At 44.5% G+C, this 18,672-nt stretch overlaps 1 protein-coding gene across 1 annotated transcript; it reads left to right on the forward strand.

The window, feature by feature from the left end:
- The first annotated feature begins 762 nt into the window (after window positions 1-762).
- On the forward strand, window positions 763-17,271 carry LOC135536099 (glutamate receptor 3-like). The gene is made up of 6 exons (XM_064962485.1): window positions 763-771; window positions 2,497-2,550; window positions 6,174-6,335; window positions 9,716-9,883; window positions 10,731-10,841; window positions 17,008-17,271. The coding sequence occupies exons 1-6, from the start codon at window positions 763-765 to the stop codon at window positions 17,269-17,271; spliced, it is 768 nt and encodes a 255-aa protein (XP_064818557.1).
- Window positions 17,272-18,672: the final 1,401 nt, after the last annotated feature.

Below are 18,672 nucleotides of genomic sequence, written 5' to 3' on the forward strand. Positions count from 1 at the left end.
GAATAAAATGTACATTTGTTGCTTTGAAAATTGAACCACAGTCATTGCTGAATGTAAATTGTAGGCTTCTGAATATTCTAGTCTATTTTGAACCTTGCTGTGTGGGCAGGGAACATGCTGTTCTGATTTGAAGGTGTGATATTTTCAAAGTAGAAGATGAGATGCATAACTGCTGTACTTAAGTGACCTTTGATTTCTGAATATGATATCACCAAAATATGTGATTTATAACACTTACTGCTCTAGAGTGACCAGAAGCTGCAAGATGTCTATACTAAGACCTGTCTATAATACAACCTGTCAATACTAAGACCTGTCTATACGACCTGTCTAGAAGACCAGACCTGTCTATACTAACACCTGTCTATACGACCTGTCTAGAAGACCAGACCTGTCTATACTAACACCTGTCTATACGACCTGTCTAGAAGACCAGACCTGTCTATACTAAGACCCGTCTAAAATAAGACCAGACCTGTCTATTATAAGACCAGACCTGTCTATTATAAGACCAGACCTGTCTATTATAAGACCAGACCTGTCTATACTAAGACCCGTCTATACTAAGACCCGTCTATAGTAAGACCCGTCTATAGTAAGACCCGTCTATAGTAAGACCCGTCTATAGTAAGACCCGTCTATAGTAAGGCATGTCTATAATAAGGCATGTCTATAGTAAGACCCGTCTATAGTAAGACCCGTCTATACTAAGACCCGTCTATACTAAGACCCGTCTATAGTAAGACCCGTCTATAGTAAGGCATGTCTATAGTAAGACCCGTCTATACTAAGACCCGTCTATACTAAGACCCGTCTATAGTAAGACCCGTCTATAGTAAGACCCGTCTATACTAAGACCCGTCTATACTAAGACCCGTCTATAGTAAGACCCGTCTATAGTAAGACCCGTCTATACTAATACCCGTCTATACTAAGACCCGTCTATAGTAAGACCCGTCTATAGTAAGACCCGTCTATAGTAAGACCCGTCTATACTAAGACCCGTCTATACTAAGACCCGTCTATACTAAGACCCGTCTATACTAAGACCCGTCTATACTAAGACCCGTCTATACTAAGACCCGTCTATAGTAAGACCCGTCTATAGTAAGACCCGTCTATAGTAAGACCCGTCTATAGTAAGACCCGTCTATAGTAAGACCCGTCTATAATAAGACCCGTCTATAATAAGACCCGTCTATAATAAGACCCGTTTATAACACCAGACCTGTCTAGATGACCAGGCTTGTCTATAAGACCAGACTTGTCTATAAGACCAGACCTGTCTATAACACCAGACCTGTCTATAAGACCAGACCTGTCTATAAGACCAGACCTGTCTATAAGACCAGACCTGTCTATAACACCAGACCTGTCTATAAGACCAGACCTCAGACCTGTCTATAAGACCAGACCTGTCTATAAGACCAGACCTGTCTATAACACCAGACCTGTCTATAAGACCAGACCTCAGACCTGTCTATAAGACCAGACCTGTCTATAAGACCAGACCTGTCTATAAGACCAGACCTGTCTATAACACCAGACCTGTCTATAACACCAGACCTGTCTATAAGACCAGACCTGTCTATAAGACCAGACCTGTCTATAAGACCAGACCTGTCTATAACACCAGACCTGTCTATAACACCAGACCTGTCTATAAGACCAGACCTGTCTATAACACCAGACCTGTCTATAACACCAGACCTGTCTATAACACCAGACCTGTCTATAACACCAGACCTGTCTATAACACCAGACCTGTCTATAAGACCAGACCTGTCTATAAGACCAGACTTGTCTATAACACCAGACCTATCTTGAAGAAGGGTTCTCTCATTATCAGCTGATGTAATTAGTCTTTATTTATAGATAATTATGTGTTATTACAGTATTATGGAGAGGACTGTACCTGAAGGTATGAGCTGTTATTGTGCCCCTTGGTTGGTTGACTAACCTGTATCATGTTTGACTAGTTCTGGGGTGATGTTTCCCCTAGCAACAAGTTCAGTATCAGCTTCCCCCAGAACCTAAAACGCTAAACACCTAACCTTAACCATTACTGGAGAAAACGCTAAACACCTAACCTTAACCATGACTGGAGAAAACGCTAAACACCTAACCTTAACCATTACTGTGGAAAACGCTAAACACCTAACCTTAACCATGACTGGAGAAAACGCTAAACACCTAACCTTAACCATTACTGGGGAAAACGCTAAATACCTAACCTTAACCATTACTGTGGAAAACGCTAAACACCTAACCTTAACCATGACTGGGGAAAACGCTAAACACCTAACCTTAACCATTACTGTGGAAAACGCTAAACACCTAACCTTAACCATTACTGTGGAAAACGCTAAACACCTAACCTTAACCATTACTGGGGAAAACGCTAAACAAACCCAATATCAGCAATTTCCCATTACACCCCATGACACAGCTCAGTCAACACTGGTTGGCTCACCTTTGTGTTGATCTCTCCTACAGGTGGTCTCTCTGGGGAAGAACGCCCGTGGATACCACTACATCCTGTCTAACCTGGTGAGTCAACACTAGATACAAGGCAGCATCTCAAATTGCATGCTATTCCCCATGCAGTGTTCTACTGGGCTCTGGTGTAGGGTACGATGTAGAGAGAAAGGTGCGATTTGGGATTAACTCTTAGTTTATACTTCTAAGAAACAGTAGGTCAACCTTTCTCAATATCTCCTTGATTCCTTGCATCCTCTCTCCTTGCCTCCATCTGGAGAACAGGGCTTGTGAACCGTGATGATGTCATTACTTTACTATTCTACCTTTTGGATATAGTGTCTGATCTGTTGTAGTCAGAGGGTTAAAGTGGGAAATGGAAGTGTCAGGTTGACTCCTATATTATCAAGACTGGTTTAAAATGAGCACAGGGGCCTTCCCTCTTGTCTCCTTCTCCTCTCCTGCTGGTCTCTCTCCCTCCACTGTGTCCCTGACTTTAGAATTCCCCATTATGCAAAATTCACGGACACATGTCCTTGTTCTCCATCACACGACGCTGCATTCTGAAACCATGGAAAGACAGACGTTTCCATGTGGCAGTGTGTAAGCTGACGGCAGTTGGAGCTGCAGGCTTGTGTCACGGTTTTCATAAGGTGAAGGAGAGTCGGACCAAACTGCAGCGTGTCTATTGTGATCCATGTTTAATAAAACAAACGTAACACGAATCAATACAAAACACTACAAAAACAAATAAACGAAATGAAAACCGAAACAGCCTAAACTGGTGTCAACTAACACAGCACAAGGACATGAAGACACTAAGGACAATCACCCACGACAAACTCAAAGAATATGGCTGCCTAAATATGGTTCCCAATCAGAGACAACGATAAGCACCTGCCTCTGATTGAGAACCACTCCAGACAGCCATAGACTTTGCTAGATATCCCCACTAGCTACAATCCCAAATACATACACACCAAAACCCCAAGACAAAACACACCACAATACAAAAACTCCATGCCACACCCTGGCCTGACCCAATACATGAAGAAAAACACAAAATACTTAGACCAGGGCGTGACAGCTTGTCAGAATATATTACATTATGTTAGGTTTTCTAGGCGGACAGACTGAACCATGTTGTTGTACCGTATCTTAGGGCTGAAGATAAAATAGTTTTCCATTCTGTGACTATTCACTACCTTGTGGGGTCTAATACTCCTCACTGAGTTACTATGGATAGCTAGATGTATTGAGTTACTTTGAGTAGCTAGACATATTGAGTTACTTTGGGTAGCTAGACGTATTGAGTTACTTTGAGTAGCTAGACATATTGAGTTACTTTGAGTAGCTAGATGTATTGAGTTACTTTGAGTAGCTAGATGTATTGAGTTACTATGAGTAGCTAGACATATTGAGTTACTATGAGTAGCTAGACGTATTGAGTTACTCTGAGTAGCTAGACGTATTGAGTTACTTTGAGTAGCTAGACGTATTGAGTTACTTTGAGTAGCTAGACGTATTGAGTTACTTTGAGTAGCTAGACGTATTGGGTTACTTTGAGTAGCTAGATGTATTGAGTTACTCTGAGTAGCCAGACATATTGAGTTACTTTGAGTAGCCAGTCATATTGAGTTACTTTGAGTAGCCAGTCATATTGAGTTACTTTGAGTAGCCAGTCATATTGAGTTACTTTGAGTAGCTAGATGTATTGAGTTACTTTGAGTAGCTAGATGTATGACATCCTTCCTCATGACACTTTGATGTTTTCAAATCCCTAAATGCACTTTCAAGGTGATTCACTGAACATTTTCTTGGAAGCTTTATTCTTTTGGGGCGTGAATTCCCTCTGCTTCTCTGTCTCTCTGGCTCCCTCATCCTGTTTCTCTCCCTCTGTCTCTTGGTCTCTCTTCCTGTTTCTCTCCCTCTGTCTCTTGGTCTCTCTCATCCTGTTTCTCTCTCTCTGTCTCTCGTTCTCTCTCATCCTGTTTCTCTCCCTCTGTCTCTCGGTCTCGCTCATCCTGTTTCTCTCCCTCTGTCTCTCTCGGTCTCTCTCTTCCTGTTTCTCTTCCTCGGTCTCTCGGTCTCTCTTCCTGTTTCTCTCCCTCTGTCTCTCTCGGTCTCTCTCTTCCTGTTTCTCTCCCTCTGTCTCTCTCGGTCTCTCTCTTCCTGTTTCTATCCCTCTGTCTCTTGGTCTCTCTCTTTGAATGCCTTTTCTCTTTCTTTCCCTCTCCATCCCTTTTCACCCCCTGTCTCCCTCTCTGTCTTCCCCCTGTCTCCCTCTCTGTCTTCCCCCTGTCTCCCTCTCTGTCTTCCCCCTGTCTCCCTCCCACCCCTCTCTCCTTTCTCCCTCCATCCCTCTCTCCCTGTCTCCCTCCATCCCTCTCTCCCTGTCTCCCTCCACCCCTCTCTCCCTGTCTCCCTCCATACCTCTCTCCCTCTCTCCCTCCCTCCCTCTCTCCCTGTCTCCCTCTCTCCCTCTCTCCCTCTCTCCCTCCATCCCTGTCTCCCTCCATCCCTCTCTCCCTCCATCCTTCTAACACCCTGTCTCCCTCTCTCCCTCCATTCCTCTCTACCTCCATCCCTCTCTCCCTGTTTCCCTCCACCCCTCTCTCCCTATCTCCATCCATCCCTGTCTCCCTCCATCCCTCTCTCCCTCTCTCCCTCCATTCCCGTCTCCCTCCATCCCTCTCTCCCTGTCTCCCTGTCTCCCTCTCTCCCTCCACCCCTCACTCCCTGTCTCCCTCCATCCCTCTCTCCCTACATCCCTCCATACCTCTCTCCTGTCTCCCTCCATACCTCTCTCCCTGTCTCCCTCCATCCCTTTCTCCTCGCTCCCTCTACCCCTCTCTCTTGTCTCCCTCTATCCTTCTCTCCCTACATCCCTCTCTCTGTACATCCCTCCATACCTCTCTCCTGTCTCCCTCCATACATCTCTCCCTGTCTCCATCCCTCTCTCCTGTCTCCCTCCATCCCTCTCTCCCTGTGTCCCTCCACCCCTCTCTCCCTATCTCCATCCATCCCTGTCTCCCTCCATCCCTCTCTCCCTCTCTCCCTCCATTCCCGTCTCCCTCCATCCCTCTCTCCCTGTCTCCCTGTCTCCCTCTCTCCCTCCACCCCTCACTCCCTGTCTCCCTCCATCCCTCTCTCCCTCTCTCCCTACATCCCTCCATACCTCTCTCCTGTCTCCCTCCATACCTCTCTCCCTGTCTCTCTCCCTCCATTTATCTCTCCCTCCATCCCTTTCTCCTCGCTCCCTCTACCCCTCTCTCTTGTCTCCCTCTATCCTTCTCTCCCTACATCCCTCTCTCTGTACATCCCTCCATACCTCTCTCCTGTCTCCCTCCATACATCTCTCCCTGTCTCCATCCCTCTCTCCTGTCTCCCTCCATCCCTCTCTCCCTGTGTCCCTCCACCCCTCTCTCCCTGTCTCTCTCTCTCCCTGTCTCTCTCCCTCCATTTCTCTCTCCCTCCATTCCTCTTTCCCTCCATCCCACTCTCCCTGTCTCCCTCATCCCTCTCTCCCTGTCTCCCTCATCCCTCTCTCCCTCCATCCCTCTCTCCCTGTCTCCCTCCATCCCTCTCTCCCTGTCTCCCTCATCCCTCTCTCCCTGTCTCCCTCATCCCTCTCTCCCTCCTTCCCTCTCTCCTTCCCTCTCCCCCATCCCCGTCTCCCCTCTTTCTGATGTCAGGGTTTCTCCAATGTGAGCTTGGACAAGGTCTTCCAAGGCGGGGCCAACATATCAGGCTTCCAGATAGTGAGCCCTGAGAACTCCATCGTTCAGCAGTTCCTACAGCGCTGGGAGAGACTGGATGAAAGGGAATTCCCAGAGGCCAAGAACACCCCGCTCAAGGTACCTACTGCAGACTACAGAACAGCAGCCAAGCCTTTCATGATGTACTGTTATGTATGCACAACAGAATGAATCCATCTCTTCTTTTAGATAGAGGGCTCTCCCTCCTGTCCTTCTCCATTCTTCTCCTCTCAGTATCTGTCACTCTCCCATTCTCTTTCCTCTCCTTCTCTTCTCTTCTCCCTTCTTCTCCTCTCTTCTCCTCTCCTTTCTTCTCCTTCTTTTCTCCTTCTCTTCTCCTATCTTCTCCTTCTTTTCTCCTTCTCTTCTCCTATCTTCTCCTTTCCTCTCATTCTCTTCTCCTCTATTCTCCCTTCTTCTCCTTTCTTTCTCTCCCTTCTCTTCTCCTCTCTCTTCTCCCTTCTTTTCTTCTCCTTTCCTCTCCTTCCCTTCTCCTCTCTTCTCCCTTCTCCTTCTCCTTTCCTCTCCTTCTCCTTTCCTCTCCTTCTCCTTTCCTCTCCTTCCCTTCTCCTCTCTTCTCCCTTCTTCTCCTCTCCTTTCCTCTCATTCTCTTCTCCTCTCTTCTCCCTTCTTCTCCTCTCCTTTCCTCTCATTCTCTTCTCCTCTCTTCTACCTTCTTCTCCTCTCCTTCCTTCTCCTCTCTTCTACCTTCTTCTCAACTCCTTTCCTCTCCTTCTCTCTTCTACCTTCTTCTCAACTCCTTTCCTCTCCTTCTCCTCTCTTCTCCCTTCTTCTCCTCTCCTTCCCTCTCCTTCCCTCTCCTTCCCTCTCCTTCTCCTCTCCTCTCTTCTCCTCTCCTTTCCTCTCCTTCTCCTCTCCTTTCCTCTCCTTCTATTCTCCTCTCTTCTCCCTTCTTTTCCTCTCCTTCTCTTCTCCTTTCTCTTCTCCTCTTTTCTCTCTTCTTCTCCTCTCCTTTCCTCTCCTTCTCCTCTCCTCCTCCTCTCCTTTCCTCTCATTCTCCTCTCCTTTCCTCTCCTTCTCCTCTCCTCTCTTCTCCCTTCTCCTCTTAGTATGTCACTCTCCCATTCTCTCTCTTTTCCATTTCTCTCCTTCCCCAATGATCAATACATCGATAGAAAGATCAGATCAAAGACTTAATAAAGGAACTAAGGTCAGAACGTGACATCGATAGACAGTAATAAAGGAACTAAGGTCAGAACGTGACATCGATAGACAGATCAGGTCCGAAGCAACGTTTTAGCTTAGCTTCAATTTACATGTAATTAAACAATGATCAATGCATTTGAAATTACACTTAATTGTCCCCCATGTTCGTATGTTAGTCACAATCGATATCTCTGGCAGCACTGTGGCCCAATTCTCAGCAAACTTGGATGAATGATGCATCCTGACATAGAGATCCGGCATTTCCAAAGTTACACCGATTGGGAGCCAATGAATGAACTGAAATATATCCCTCAAATCACACACTTCCAGGACAACAGGTGTAGACTAACAGTGAAATGTTTACGGGTTATTTTCCAACCAGGCAGAGAGAAAGATAAGATACAAATAGAATAAACAGACATAGTGACACCAGGAATACATACACTGTGAATAACCAATAGAAATAACCTGTGGAAAAAGTTAGTGAGAGAGAGATGGGGAGAGAGTGAGTGAGAGAGAATATTGTATATTATCTACCTCACGTGCTTTGGCAATGTTAACATATGTTTCCCATGCCAATAAAGCCCCTTGAATTGAATTGAGTGAGAGAGTGAAACTTACAAGGTCTACACCTGGTGTATTTAGCATTTCACTGTAAGGTCTACACCTGGTGTATTCACCATTTCACTGTAAGGTCTACACCTGGTGTATTCACCATTTCACTGTAAGGTCTACACCTGGTGTATTCATCATTTCACTGTAAGGTCTACACCTGTTGTATTCAGCATTTCACTACAAGGTCTACACCTGGTGTATTCAGCATTTCACTGTAAGGTCTACACCTGGTGTATTCAGTATTTCACTGTAAGGTCTACTACACCTGGTGTATTCAGCATTTCACTGTAAGGTCTACACCTGGTGTATTCAGCATTTCATTGTAAGTTTTACACCTGGTGTATTCAGCATTTCACTACAAGGTCTACACCTGTTGTATTCAGCATTTCACTGTAAGGTCTACACCTGGTGTATTCAGCATTTCACTGTAAGGTCTACACCTGGTGTATTCAGCATTTCACTGTAAGGTCTACACCTGGTGTATTCATCATTTCACTGTAAGGTCTACACCTGGTGTATTCATCATTTCACTGTAAGGTCTACACCTGGTGTATTCAGCATTTCACTGTAAGGTCTACACCTGGTGTATTCAGCATTTCACTGTAAGGTCTACACCTGGTGTATTCAGCATTTCACTGTAAGGTCTACACCTGGTGTATTCAGCATTTCACTGTAAGGTCTACACCTGGTGTATTCAGCATTTCACTGTAAGGTCTACACCTGGTGTATTCATCATTTCACTGTAAGGTCTACACCTGGTGTATTCAGCATTTCACTGTAAGGTCTACACCTGGTGTATTCAGCATTTCACTGTAAGGTCTACACCTGGTGTATTCAGCATTTCACTGTAAGGTCTACACCTGGTGTATTCAGCATTTCACTGTAAGGTCTACACCTGGTGTATTCATCATTTCACTGTAAGGTCTACACCTGGTGTATTCAGCATTTCACTGTAAGGTCTACACCTGGTGTATTCAGCATTTCACTGTAAGGTCTACACCTGGTGTATTCAGCATTTCACTGTAAGCTCTACACCTGTTGTATTCAGCATTTCACTGTAAGGTCTACACCTGGTGTATTCAGCATTTCACTACAAGGTCTACACCTGGTGTATTCAGCATTTCACTGTAAGGTCTACACCTGGTGTATTCAGCATTTCACTACAAGGTCTACACCTGGTGTATTCAGCATTTCACTGTAAGGTCTACACCTGTTGTATTCAGCATTTCACTGTAAGGTCTACACCTGGTGTATTCGGACGCATGTGACAAATAACTTTAGATTTGATTTGACTTCTGCAGGTTTCCATCCCCAGAATATTCTACTTTGTCCCTTGTTCATACCTGAATTAATAAAATAATGAATGGAATAATTAATAAATTAATGATGTACTGTTTGCCAGCTACAGTGTTCAGTGTTCTCTTCTCTCGTGATCTTTCTTGTGATCCCTCTGATCCCTCTTGTGATCCCTCTGATCCCTCTTGTGATCCCTCTGATCTCTCTTGTGATCCCTCTGATCTCTCTTGTGATCCCTCTGATCCCTCTTGTGATCCCTCTGATCCCTCTTGTGATCCCTCTGATCTCTCTTGTGATCCCTCTCATCTCTCTTGTGATCCCTCTCATCTCTCTTGTGATCCCTCTGATCTTTCTTGTGATCTCTCTTGTGATCCCTCTGATCTCTCTCTTGTCCTCGGCAGTACACGTCAGCTCTGACCCACGACGCCATCCTGGTGATCGCGGAGGCCTTCCGGTACCTGCGGCGCCAACGGGTAGACGTGTCACGCCGAGGAGGCGCAGGAGACTGTCTGGCCAACCCTGCCGTACCATGGAGCCAGGGCATCGACATTGAGAGAGCTCTCAAAATGGTAGGAGGGAGAGAGACAGAAAGAGGGGCAGATGGGGAGGGAGGTGGAGAGAGAGAAGGAGGGAGGGAGGTTAGGGAGGAAAGAGAGAAGGAGGTAGGTATGTAGGGAGGGGGAGAGAAAGAGGGGGTGTTAGTGAGAGAGATGGAGTGGGTAAGAGTTAGATTGAGAAACACAAGACAGAGAAAGAAAGAAAGGAAGGAAGAAAGAAAGAAAGAAAGAAAGAAAGGAAGGAAGGAAGGAAGGAAGGAAGGAAGGAAGGAAGGAAGGAAGGAAGGAAGGAAGGAAGGAAGGAAGGAAAGAGGGACAGGGAGAGAGATAGAGCTATAGAAAGAGGCAGAGAGAGAGCTATAGAAAGAGAGGCAGAGAGAGAGAGCTATAGAAAGAGAGGCAGAGAGAGAGGGCGATAGAAAGAGGGGGCAGAGAGAGATTGAGAGCGATAGAAAGAGGGGGCAGAGAGAGAGATTGAGAGCGATAGAAAGAGGGGGCAGAGAGAGAGATTGAGAGCGATAGAAAGAGGGGGCAGAGAGAGAGATAGAGAGCTATAGAAGGAGACAAATTTCCTCCTCTGCCTCCCAGATGTCCTCACACAGACCTCTCACAGTGAAATTCTCTCCCCTCAGCTCATCTCTCTCAAATACAAAGAGCCTCTCATTCTCATTACCATAAACCCACATCTTTTATTAAAGCCTATCAGTTCCATCATTTGATTATCGCCAACGGCCCTGCCTATGTGAATACCTGCCATTTCCTAATACCAGCTTTTTCCACATGTGATAATAAGTTGGCCGCCTGTATTACACGTTGTTCTGCGTGTTTTGCGTCTGTGTGTTACTGTCCCGCGGTGCAGGTCCAGGTTCAGGGGATGACGGGGAACATCCAGTTTGACAGCTATGGCCGGAGGTCCAACTACACTATAGACGTCTATGAGATGAGAACAGGGGGCCCGAAGAAGGTGCAGGCACACACACACACACACACACACACACACACACACACACACACACACACACACACACACAGAGCGCTCTCTATAACCCCATACCGACTCAGCTATTAAATCTCAAATAATTGAGAAATGTTTGTCTCCATCAGAACAGGGTAACTATCAGTCAGACGTTAGGCTTTAGTTCATTACCTCTTCCTCTCATTGTTTTTGAATTATGACAAACACGCCCTCGATACACGTTCTCCTACATGACAGACGGAGGACTACAAATGTCTGCAGGAACCAGAGGTTGGAACCAAAATGATTTTCCAAATGTTTAGTTCTGAGCAGAACCATTATTCAATTGGTTCTGTTCAACTGTTCCGACCAGCAAAATAATGTTCCGGTCCGGTTCTCTTTTAAACCACGTGGTATTGGTTTAGATGGTATTGGTTTAGATGGTATTGGTTTAGATGGTATTGGTTTAGATGGTATTGGTTTAGATGGTATTGGTATAGATGGTATTGGTTTAGATGGTATTGGTTTAGATGGTATTGGTATAGATGGTATTGGTTTAGACGGTATTGGTTTAGATGGTATTGGTTTAGACTGTATTGGTTTAGACGGTATTGGTTTAGACGGTATTGGTTTAGACTGTATTGGTTTAGACGGTATTGGTTTAGACGGTATTGGTTTAGACGGTATTGGTTTAGACGGTATTGGTTTAGACGGTATTGGTTTAGACTGTATTGGTTTAGACTGTATTGGTTTAGACGGTATTGGTTTAGACGGTATTGGTTTAGACGGTATTGGTTTAGACTGTATTGGTTTAGACTGTATTGGTTTAGACTGTATTGGTTTAGACGGTATTGGTTTAGACGGTATTGGTTTAGACGGTATTGGTTTAGACGGTATTGGTTTAGACTGTATTGGTTTAGATGGTATTGGTTTAGACGGTATTGGTTTAGACGGTATTGGTTTAGACTGTATTGGTATAGACGGTATTGGTATAGACGGTATTGGTTTAGATGGTATTGGTTTAGACGGTATTGGTTTAGACGGTATTGGTTTAGACGGTATTGGTTTAGACGGTATTGGTTTAGACGGTATTGGTTTAGACGGTAACTTCTATTCCTTTTTTTTAACGATTAGCTTATTAAATGACTTCACCAATCAGTGTGGATAGAGCAGCTTGCTATGTAGCGGGTAAGAGATTTAATCTGTATAGGAAAGTCGTTAAGAGCAAATTATATTTTGCCGTAACAGCATGATTTAATCATAATGAAAAAGAAACACAGACTGGGCTGCCAGTCACAGTGTAGGGCGTCAGTTTCAACTGCGGATGAGGAGAGAGCGTTGAAAACCTAGCAAGTTAATTAAACATCTCCAATTAAACATCTCTTCCTAATTTCTGAATCACTATTGTAGCGTCATCAGTAGGCTGCAGTAACCCATGCATCAGAGGGGAGGGGCTACAGTAACCCATGCATCAGTGGGGAGGGGCTACAATAACCCATGCATCAGTGGGGAGGGGCTACAGTAACCCATGCATCAGAGGGGAGGGGCTACAGTAAACCATGCATCAGAGGGGAGGAGCTACAGTAACCCATGCATTAGAGGGGAGGAGCTACAGTAACCCATGCATCAGAGGGGAGGAGCTACAGTAACCCATGCATCAGAGGGGAGGAGCTACAGTAACCCATGCATCAGAGGGGAGGAGCTACAGTAACCCATGCATCAGAGGGGAGGGGCTAGAGTAACCCATGCATGAGAGGGGAGGAGCTACAGTAACCCATGCATCAGAGGGGATGGGCTGCAGTAACCCATGCATCAGAGGGGAGGGGCTAGAGTAACCCATGCATGAGAGGGGAGGGGCTAGAGTAACCCATGCATGAGAGGGGAGGGCCTACAGTAACCCATGCATCAGAGGGGAGGGGCTAGAGTAACCCATGCATGAGAGGGGAGGGGCTACAGTAACCCATGCATCAGAGGGGAGGGGTTACAGTAACCCATGCATCAGAGGGGAGGAGCTACAGTAACCCATGCTTCAGAGGGGAGAGGCTACAGTAACCCATGCATCAGAGGGGAGGGGCTACAGTAACCCATGCATCAGAGGGGAGGAGCTACAGTAACCCATGCATCAGAGGAGAGGGGCTACAGTAACCCATGCATCAGAGGGGAGGGGCTACAGTAACCCATGCATCAGAGGAGAGGGGCTACAGTAACCTATGCATCAGAGGGGAGGAGCTACAGTAACCCATGCATCAGAGGGGAGAGGCTACAGTAACCCATGCATCAGAGGGGAGGGGCTACAGTAACCCATGCATCAGAGGGGAGAGCAGGTTGTCTGAACCAACTGGTAAAGATTTACAGGTGGCAGTCAGACGCCAGAATACATGTCTGATTGACAGAGTGAGGCCTTTGCATAGGCACTTTGTTGTGATTTTTGTGCGACTGGAAGGAAATGCCCAGAACTAAAAATAACATAATTTTCCATTTTCAATGCTTTTAAAATAACAGTTTTATTTCTTCTGGAACAGTATAGAACAGTATGTTCTTCTGGAACAGTATAGAACAGTATGTTCTACTGGAACAGTATAGAACAGTATGTTCTTCTGGAACAGTATAGAACAGTATGTTCTTCTGGAACAATATGGAACAGTATGTTCTTCTGGAACAATATGGAACAGTATGTTCTTCTGGAACAATATGGAACAGTATGTTCTTCTGGAACAATATGGAACAGTATGTTCTTCTGGAACAGTATAGAACAGTATGTTCTTCTGGAACAGTATGGAACAGTATGTTCTTCTGGAACAATATGGAACAGTATGTTCTTCTGGAACAGTATAGAACAGTACGTTCTTCTGGAACAATATGGAACAGTATATTCTTCTGGAACAGTATAGAACAGTATGTTCTTCTGGAACCGTATAGAACAGTATGTTCTTCTGGAACAGTATAGAACAGTATGTTCTTCTGGAACAGTATAGAACAGTATGTTCTTCTGGAACAGTATAGAACAGTATGTTCTTCTGGAACAGTATAGAACAGTATGTTCTTCTGGAACAGTATAGAACAGTATGTTCTTCTGGAACAGTATGGAACAGTATGTTCTTCTGGAACAGTATGGAACAGTATGTTCTTCTGGAACAGTATGGAACAGTATGTTCTTCTGGAACAGTATGGAACAGTATGTTCTTCTGGAACAGTATGGAACAGTATGTTCTTCTGGAACAGTATGGAACAGTATGTTCTTCTGGAACAGTATGGAACAGTATGTTCTTCTGGAACAGTATGGAACAGTATGTTCTTCTGGAACAGTATAGAACAGTATGTTCTTCTGGAACAGTATAGAACAGTATGTTCTTCTGGAACAGTATAGAACAGTATGTTCTTCTGGAACAGTATAGAACAGTATGTTCTTCTGGAACAGTATAGAACAGTATGTTCTTCTGGAACAGTATAGAACAGTATGTTCTTCTGGAACAGTATAGAACAGTATGTTCTTCTGGAACAGTATAGAACAGTATGTTCTTCTGGAACAGTATGGAACAGTATGTTCTTCTGGAACAGTATAGAACAGTATGTTCTTCTGGAACAGTATAGAACAGTATGTTCTTCTGGAACAGTATAGAACAGTATGTTCTTCTGGAACAGTATAGAACAGTATGTTCTTCTGGAACAGTATGGAACAGCATGTTCTTCTGGAACAATATGGAACAGCATGTTCTTCTGGAACAGTATAGAACAGTATGTTCTTCTGGAACAGTATAGAACAGTATGTTCTTCTGGAACAATATGGAACCTCATGTTCTTCTGGAACAGTATAGAACAGTATGTTCTTCTGGAACAGTATAGAACAGTATGTTCTTCTGGAACAGTATGGAACAGTATGTTCTTCTGGAACAGTATAGATCACTTTTGTTTCTTCTTCGGATTCAGTTTCTCAAATAATTGTGTTATTTTCCATTTTTCGGTTCTGTTCCCTGAACCGGATCCAACCCTTGACAGTGTTAGATGACTGTGAGCTTAGATCACTTCCTGGTGTGTAGGTGTTTGATTGATTGATATTTAAAAGTTGTATACTGCTCCAACTGGAGACATTACCGACATTATGAATTATCGAGGATAAAAAACACATAAAGTCCAAAGGCTTGTTTCCATAGAGGTCGTTTGAGTGGGTTGGAGTGAAGCCTGCTTCTTCAGACAGAGACCCAGACATCAGCCTGTCGGGATGGTTAGTAGAGACCAGAGAGTCTGATTGCTTTCCTCCAGGTTGTGTAGCTGCGCTCAGAGTGATGACTGCTACAAGCCCAACAGCACCAACTCCGCTCTCCACTGCTCCCTACTGAAAGCCCCCAGCTCCTATAGAATCAATCTGTTATCTCCACGACAGGCTCTCTGACTGTTGAAATAATATCTAGTACTCACAAGAGGAGATGAGAATATCTCCATCAAAACTCTCCTGACATTCTCAAAAAGTATCCTCTTCACACTTAACAATAGAGACTACAGAATGGTCACATGCCCACTTCACAAATGGCACCATATTCCTCACATAGTGCACTACTTTTGATCAGAGCCCTATGAGCCCTAAGGGTCCAATGTGAAATAACTCTGGTTAAAGCCACTTAGTTTTAACAGACTGTATTTGCACACCTTATATACCCATTATCTGAAGCAGTGTGCGCCTTTTCTGGTGTCTAACCCCTCACAGACAGAGAGGGAGGGAGGGAGATAGACAGAGAGGGAGGGAGGGAGATAGACAGAGAGGGAGGGAGGAGATAGAGGGAGGGAGGGAGGGAGATAGAGGGAGGGAGGGAGATAGACAGAGAGGGAGGGAGGGAGATAGACAGAGAATGAGAAAGAGACCGAGAGAGACAGAGTTATAGACAGTGCGATAGAGATACAGATAAGCAGACAAAGAAAGAGAGTATCAGAGAGAGAGAGACACTTTGGATCATGACCATGAAGACCCAGACTCCCGACAGACACTGACAGGTCATAGTGGAGAGGGGGGTGACAGGCCCAGACAGACAATGACAGGTCATTGAGGAGAGAGGGGGGTGACAGGCCCGGACATACACTGACAGGTCATTGAGGAGAGAGGGGGCTAGTATTAGGTTTGACGGCAGGTGGCGGTGGTGAGAGAGGTCACTACCCTGCTACACTATACACTACCCTGCTACACTATACACTACCCTGCTACACTATACACTACCCTGCTACACTATACACTACCCTGCTACACTATACTCTACCCTGCTACACTATACTCTACCCTGCTACACTATACTCTACCCTGCTACACTATACACTACCCTGCTACACTATACTCTACCCTGCTACACTATACTCTACCCTGCTACACTATACACCACCCTGCTACACTATACACTACCCTGCTACACTATACACTACCCTGCTACACTATACACCACCCTGCTACACTATACACTACTCTGCTACACTATACACTACCCTATACACTACCCTGCTACACTATATATTATATACACTATATACTATATACTATATAAACCAGTATATATCCTACCTGTACACCAACCAGTATATATCCTACCTGTTCACCAACCAGGAGATCTCCTACCTGTACACCAACCAGTATTTCTCCTACCTGTACACCAACAAGTTGATCTCCTACCTGTACACCAACCAGTATATATCCTACCTGTACACCAACCAGTATAACTCCTACCTGTACACCAACCAGTATAACTCCTACCTGTACAGCAACCAGTATATATCCTACCTGTACACCAACCAGTATATATCCTACCTGTACACCAACCAGTATAACTCCTACCTGTACACCAACCAGTATAACTCCTACCTGTACAGCAACCAGTATATATCCTACCTGTACACCAACCAGTAAATCTCCTACCTGTACACCAACCATTATATATCCTACCTGTACACCAACCAGTATATCTCCTACCTGTACACCAACCAATATATATCCTACCTGTACACCAACCAATATATATCCTACCTGTACACCAACCAATATATATCCTACCTGTACACCAACCAGTAGGTCTCCTACCTGTACACCAACCAGTAGGTATCCTACCTGTACACCAACCAGTAGGTATCCTACCTGTACACCAACCAGTAGGTATCCTACCTGTACACCAACCAGTAGATTTCCTACCTGTACACCAACCAGTAGGTATCCTACCTGTACACCAACCAGTATTTCTCCTACCTGTACACCAACCAGTATGTCTCCTACCTGTACACCAAGCAGTATGTCTCCTACCTGTACACCAAGCAGTATGTCTCCTACCTGTACACCAAGCAGTATGTCTCCTACCTGTACACCAACCAGTATGTCTCCTACCTGTACACCAACCAGTATGTCTCCTACCTGTACACCAAGCAGTATGTCTCCTACCTGTACACCAAGCAGTATGTCTCCTACCTGTACACCTAAAACAGTATATCTCCTACCTGTACACCAACCAATATATATCCTACCTGTACACCAACCAATATATATCCTACCTGTACACCAACCAGTAGGTCTCCTACCTGTACACCAACCAGTAGGTATCCTACCTGTACACCAACCAGTATGTATCCTACCTGTACACCAACCAGTATTTCTCCTACCTGTACACCAACCAGTATACATCCTACCTGTACACCAACCAGTAGGTCTCCCACCCGTATCATTTGTCGCTAGCCTATCCTGAAGTAAAGCCAAGGTCCTCCCATAGATTTAGGCCTCACATCTAGTAATCTATAAGGAATGACAGTAGATTTAGGCTTCACCTCCAGTAATCTATAAGGAATGACAGTAGATTTAGGCTTCACCTCTAGTAATCTATAAGGAATGACAGTAGGTATAGGCCTCACCTCTAGTAAAATATAAGGAATGACAGTAGATATAGGCCTCACCTCCAGTAATCTATAAGGAATGACAGTAGATTTAGGCTTCACCTCCAGTAATCTATAAGGAATGACAGTAGATATAGGCCTCACCTCTAGTAATCTATAAGGAATGACAGTAGGTATAGGCCTCACCTCTAGTAAAATATAAGGAATGAGAGTATATATTGTCCTCACCTCTAGTAATCTATAAGGAATGACAGTAGGTATAGGCCTCACCTCTAGTAATCTATAAGGAATGTCAGTAGATATAGGCCTCACCTCTAGTAATCTATAAGGAATGACAGTAGATTTAGGCCTCACCTCTAGTAATCTATAAGGAATGACAGTAGATTTAGGCCTCACCTCTAGTAATCTATAAGGAATGACAGTAGATATAGGCCTCACCTCTAGTAATCTATAAGGAATGACAGTAGATATAGGCCTCACCTCTAGTAATCTATAAGGAATGACAGTAGATTTAGGCCTCACCTCTAGTAATCTATAAGGAATGACAGTAGGTATAGGCCTCACCTCTAGTAATCTATAAGGAATGTCAGTAGATTTAGGCCTCACCTCTAGTAATCTATAAGGAATGACAGTAGATTTAGGCCTCACCTCTAGTAATCTATAAGGAATGACAGTAGATATAGGCCTCACCTCTAGTAATCTATAAGGAATGACAGTAGATATAGGCCTCACCTCTAGTAATCTATAAGGAATGACAGTAGATTTAGGCCTCACCTCTAGTAATCTATAAGGAATGACAGTAGGTATAGGCCTCACCTCTAGTAATCTATAAGAAATGTCAGTAGATTTAGGCCTCACCTCTAGTAATCTATAATGAATGACAGTAGATTTAGGGCCTCACTTTTAGTAATCTATAAGGAATGTCAGTAGATTTAGGCCTGACCTCAAGTAATCTATAAGGAATGACAGTAGATTTAGGCCTCACCTCTAGTAA

The sequence above is a fragment of the Oncorhynchus masou genome, unplaced genomic scaffold, assembly GCF_036934945.1.
Source record: "Oncorhynchus masou masou isolate Uvic2021 unplaced genomic scaffold, UVic_Omas_1.1 unplaced_scaffold_5550, whole genome shotgun sequence".
Classification (NCBI taxonomy): Eukaryota; Metazoa; Chordata; class Actinopteri; order Salmoniformes; family Salmonidae; genus Oncorhynchus; species Oncorhynchus masou.

What these genes read in the sequence shown, in the direction of transcription:
- LOC135536099 (XM_064962485.1), top strand. An exon ending in CCAAGAACACCCCGCTCAAG is followed by an intron (nt 6,336 to 9,715) that starts GTACCTACTGCA and finishes TGTCCTCGGCAG; the next exon opens with TACACGTCAGCTCTGACCCA. An exon ending in GGGGCCCGAAGAAGGTGCAG is followed by an intron (nt 10,842 to 17,007) that starts GCACACACACAC and finishes ACCAACCAGTAG; the next exon opens with GTATCCTACCTGTACACCAA.